At 41.9% G+C, this 5,528-nt stretch overlaps 1 protein-coding gene across 1 annotated transcript; it reads right to left on the bottom strand.

The window, feature by feature from the left end:
* Nucleotides 1-244: 244 nt before the first annotated feature.
* On the bottom strand, nt 245-5,528 carry LOC131689453 (importin-4-like). Its single transcript, XM_058974546.1, has 6 exons — nt 5,165-5,528; nt 2,169-4,718; nt 1,881-2,104; nt 1,595-1,727; nt 1,350-1,527; nt 245-1,292 (listed from the first exon to the last, which is right to left on the bottom strand). The coding sequence occupies exons 1-6, from the start codon at nt 5,216-5,218 to the stop codon at nt 1,168-1,170; spliced, it is 3,264 nt and encodes a 1,087-aa protein (XP_058830529.1). The 5' UTR covers nt 5,219-5,528; the 3' UTR covers nt 245-1,167.

The following is a 5,528-nucleotide window of genomic DNA, read 5'->3' as shown; positions in this document are numbered from 1 at the left end:
TGTAAACTAAACCGATTTTAATAACGTACATGTTTCCATTTCTAAGTCTTCGATTGATCCCTGACAGTAGTTGCAATCGGCTCAGGCTCTTTTGTGCGTCATGCATTCACTGATTCACAATCGAATTGTGCCTCGACCAACCTGACACAACGCGCCCATTCCCCTTACTGACCAAAAGGGCAGGGAATTTAATTATTTTACAAACTTCGAACCATATCTGGCAATCAGAAAAACAAAACAAAAACAGTTTCAGATAAAACTTGTATTTCTAGTTGGCGATATAAACATAACATGCTACGGAAAGGACAGTAAATAGTGCGAATTTTTCGATCAGACTTTGTTTGACGATTTTCCATTCAACGGTCTACCTATTGTAATATTTCTTATGCTTCTAGGAACCAACATATTGTCCATATTGAGAAAACGGCATGTTCGTAATGGTGTGGCTTTCATCGTTGGTTGAGTCGTTCTCAGCGAAACAATGTACCATCTGAAACACTAAATTTACGTACCATTTTCCTGGCTGGATATGCTTAAATTTGTCTATCAATCGGTATAAAAATAACATGTTTCGATTATTGTGAATAGGATAGTGATACGCTCGTTATTTCTATGGATCTGTATGGTGGAGAAGTACGGTTTTTATTGTTGCGTTGGACAATATTGGCTTGATTCAAGGTTTGCATTATTTGTGAAAAATTATAGGAAACATAGTTTATTATTGGATAATAACCTCACATTTTATGTTTTCAAAACAAATTATTCTAAGATGAATAAATAAACTATAACATATTGATGTTAACATTAGGTTAGAGTTACAAAACAAATAGAAAATAATGTTTATCAGAGTTTTGAGTAATATACTGCGTTCTGTTAGTATATAGAATAGGTAAAATGCTCTATGGATATTTGCCACATTCTAGAGGAAAGGTTCGTGCATGCTTAACACTCAATCTTTATCATCATATCCCTAGTTTGACTCCGCGTGTCACAGTTCCGTTCCGCTCTCACTCATTTCAGACTACCATCGTCTGCAAATCTAGCTACCCCGTTGGACGTTTTAGGTGGCTGCTCACTTTTCATTTCCACACGGCGCACGCAGGTTTGCAGATACGGGTCAATATATGATACGTACAATTTGCGCATTAAATGCACGCGCGCCGTCTTCTACTGGAGCGGAAGCGTTTGAACGAAGTTGGCAATCTCGGCATCGCTGCGCACAACCTCGGCAAACTTTTCGGGGAAGTCCTTGCTGATCTGTTTCACGAAATTGAACACCAAGTCGCGACAATCTGCGAAAGAAATGGAGTTTACGCATTGCGTCGAATAAGGCTAGGAACAGAAATTACCGTCATTATTGTGTTGTTTTTTGTACAGAACCTGTAGTCCGATGATCAGAACACGACCCAACAGTGGGATCAAATTGTCGTTTCCTTGTCGGTAGATGACATCTAAGCTGCGGAATACAGCCATATTCTCTTCGAAATCCTCCCGCAGTGGCAGATATTGGACGAATACTGGAAGAACCTGCATTTTGTGGGAAAAATTCAAAGTAATTGATGAACTGGGCGATGATAGTAGTGTAAGTACTTACTTCCTTCATTGGGACTAAACTACTGTTGGTGGTTATCAGGCGTGCCAGAGCACCGCAAATGTTGTCCAGCGTGCCGGGATGCTGCTCTTTAGCAACTACACCGGAAAGTGATGTCAAAATTTGTGGGTAGTGCCTGTAAAATTATATAAAAACATCCAATTGTTTTTTACAATAAATATTGCCCGCAATTAATTATTAAAAAGTATGCAATCTAATAGCATTTTCGTTTTTTTTTGGTGTTACACCGATGCAGTTATTCCGTTCAAGTAATTAAATAGCTACTTACTTGTATGAGCATTCATTCCCGTTTAAAACCATTTCACCAATACCGTACACAGCATTGTTCCGCACTTCATTGTTGCGATCCTGCACACACGATAGGAAAATTGGCAACAATGTTTCGAACCAGTTAACCGTAAACTCCTTAAGGCCGCTGAAACACTCGGACAAAACGCCTATTGCGAAAGCGCGCTGTGAGTCTGTCGTTTCGTCTTTCTGCTTCGTTTTTTCCTGCAAAACAATCATCTCGTTAACATCAATCTACATAGCGAAATAGCAGAAAACAGATGCTCACTATCTTTTGAATGAAATAAGGCCAAACACGTCCAAAGTAAACCGCAAATTCTGCCGAAGATAACGCACGACCGAATTTGGGTAAAATATCTCCAGCAGATTCGATGATCGCTTCATCATACTCACTCTCTTCCTGCTCTTCATCGACCGGTTCATCGAATTGACAGGCTACCTTACCGTTCAGAACATCGACTATACATCCGAAAATCGCATCCTTTTGTCCGTCAGCTTGAATGGCAGCAGCACCGACTTTCTCCATGATGTCGCTGTAGGCGTCCAAGGCAGCCATGACAACCGAACGTTCTTCGTCCGTACGGATTATTTGGCTCAATTTAGGAATGAGTATGAGTATCGTTTGATTCACGCCTTCTACGTTTCCTAGCTCGTGCAGAGAAATTACGAACTGCTTTAGAGCATCAATCGATGCTTTGCGAATATCTTCGCTCGGATAATTGATTAGTTTATAGATTTCTTCGAAGGCAGTTTGGATAAACGGTGCAAATGCCGGTCCAGTGTGTTCCGCAAATTCCATCAGCGCCAGAATGGCTTCCTCTTTTTCATCCATGAAAGCATTTTCTACACTGTATCCAGCGAGATCTTCATCCTCATTATCGTTGTCGGAATTTTCAATGTCGTACTCTTGATCGTCATCTTCCTCTTCATCAACTCCATTTGGAAGAACAAGGCCATCCTCATTATCATCGTTATACGTTGGTACTATTCCCTCTGTACTCTTGACGCTCTCCAGCATAGATTCAACAATCTTATTCAATGATCCGGCCATGTCTTCTTTGACTGAAGCAGCCATGGATGCGAAAAGATTGTAGCAGCTTCGTCGTAGATCCGGATCGGTGCAACCATCCAGCATTGTGAGGCCCAAATTCAGCGTATCCACCGCCAATGGTAGAAAATTATCTCTGCCAATTGTTCTGACCAGCGCAGCGAACGTATCGATCGCCTGGGGACGTAAGGTGCAAATATCTTCATCTTCAGTTTTGACCAAATACATTTTGAGCTGGTCGATTAAGCGGGGAAAGTATGGCAACATGTTCGTTTTTGCGGCATTTGCAGTTGCAGCAATAGCAGTTAGCGAAAGTTCCCGCAGGTGAACGGTATTGCGTGCGTCCAGAGCTTCAAAAAGGCGTTCCATCAGAATTGGCAAATGGGGCGTTAGTTGATCTTCCAAGTTTTCGCAGAACGTCTCCAGGGCATAGAAAACGCGATCAATGTGCTTTGGCTCTTTGCCACCGCTATGAATTTGCAAGCGGAGCTGCTGCAGAAATTCGAATAGAATCGGAAGTATTTCTTCGGCATATTGCGATATTTCCGGCTGTAGGTATTCGGAAAATTGCCCCAAGGCGAACAACGCCGCATTGCGAATCATGGGATTAGGATCCGTTATTCCAGCTTTTATAATATCCAGCAAAGGTTTCAGATATTTGCTGCATATATGCTCTGAGCAGCCTTCCGCGATAACAGCTATTGACAGATAAGAGGCTTTCTTCGCGAGCGCATCGTTTCCTCTAAAAGCAGGTTCCAACAGCGCCATCAATGTAGGAATCAACTGCTTCGGAGGAATATGCAAAGCTAGGACGTCCAGCGTCTGAGCAGCACAAGTACTAGGGGTGCAAACTTCATTGCTGCCGAAGTATTCTTCATCCTCGTCCTCTATCTCCGGTGCAACGCGCATCAGTTTAAACAGTTCAACTACAATCGGCTCAATCAGTTTTTGTTTAATGATCATTTTCTTTTTCGATCTGACCAACCATCCAATGTATGTGATGGATTTCACTCGCACGGAATCTTCCAATTCATTCTTCTGTGCTATCTGCAGACAGAACTCAATCAGAAGTTTCAAGTGAGGAGTAAGAATTCGCGAAGATTCGTCAGCCAAAGTTTCCAGAATTTCAAATGCTTCGATATATTTGTACGTGTCCTGCTGGGCAAAACCTGCGAGAGCTTTAACTATGTACGGAATTGACGCCTGATAGGTGTTTTCTGCCGTTGGATGGCCAGTTATAAACGAAACCATGTTCGACATACTTAGCAAGATGTTGTGTACGACTGGCGTGGACATGTTTCCGCTGGCCGCCGTAGCCATCAATGCGGACGAAAACAGCTGACATATAGCATCAAAGTGTGGAATAAACTGATCCGGTGCTGCAGATGTTATCGAAGAGAGTGCGGCAGAGCCCATTTCCGCCACCTTCGGATCACTAGAGCTAGTGTTCTCGAATAAAAACTTAAGAACTTCGTTCATCCAAACCTCGTCTTTGGCGGCTTCGTGTCGAACTAACACCCCAATAAAGCCCGCAATCGCGTTACGGACCGCCTTTTCCGGTTCCTTGGCAATAGCTTCCAACATTCCTTGCTTGATTAGAGACTGCTGGTCGGCTGGGACCTGCTGCCAATGGCGCAATTTTCCTAGTTGCCTTTTCAGTAGCATAGCGCTGTATTGGCGCACCTGGGCATCCTTATTGGTGACAGCGATGTCGCATAGCTGGGGAATAGTTTCAGGATGCTTGAAAGCTTCCTTCAAATCGGCGGTTCCCTGCGGATGAAAAATGCGTGCTTTAAATTAAATATTCATTCATATTAATATGTACTATTTTCGTGTTCAAGGTTCCATCCTAAAACGAAAAGAATTTCATAATAGAAGCACGCACCGCAAATATGCATATAAATCAGAAAAGCTTTAGATGAGTCAGTTACTAGTAAATTCTCATTCGTATATGGCACGAAGTAGAGAGATGATCATACAAGCCATGTGGGATTTGTGGCAAATGAATGAAGTATTGCTGATTCCCATTGCCATGTGCAGGCGAGTGCAACAAAAACATGAATAACTCGCAATGCATGTTAGATGCATCAGCACATGAATACTAATAAGTGCAGGTTTTCCTTTGTCCTTTGTACCAGGATACAGTAACTGTTCACCCAAAAATGATACTTTTTAAAACATGTATAACAGCCGTGTGAATCCTCGTAGTTACTAACCTGTTGTATCAAATCATTATCAGCAACCAAAAGATTTTTGATAATTTGTTCCATTTTTATGCAATCACACGCTTCACGTTTTTCTTTTTTTGCAATTCAGATTTTAATCGCACTGACAGACGGCAAAATGCACAAATTATGTTTTTTCGGACCTGTAAAGCGGAAGGGTTGTGTTCTTCCTAACACCGATTACGATTAGTTTACAAGGCCCCGTAAGTGTTCGAGACAATATGATTAGGCAGTAATTCGAGAACACATGAAAATTTTCACCGCACGCCTTTCTTCGATGGGAGATTTTTAATAAAGTTAACCTCAAAAATACAAAATGTGCGAACTTCTGATAAGAATTCTCTGTGGAAAGAAG

Source organism: Topomyia yanbarensis, chromosome 3 (assembly GCF_030247195.1).
Source record: "Topomyia yanbarensis strain Yona2022 chromosome 3, ASM3024719v1, whole genome shotgun sequence".
Classification (NCBI taxonomy): domain Eukaryota; kingdom Metazoa; phylum Arthropoda; class Insecta; order Diptera; family Culicidae; genus Topomyia; species Topomyia yanbarensis.
This window is presented reverse-complemented; position numbering and strand designations above follow the sequence as displayed.

Excerpts from the sequence above, each read along its gene's own strand:
- LOC131689453 (XM_058974546.1), bottom strand. The coding sequence starts at position 5,218 with ATGGAACAAATTATCAAAAATCTTTTGGTTGCTGATAATGATTTGATA. Across the intron at positions 4,719-5,164 it reads ATAATGATTTGATACAACAG|GGAACCGCCGATTTGAAGGA; the intron begins GTTAGTAACTAC and ends TTTCATCCGCAG. Across the intron at positions 2,105-2,168 it reads CTTATTTCATTCAAAAGATA|GAAAAAACGAAGCAGAAAGA; the intron begins GTGAGCATCTGT and ends ATTGTTTTGCAG.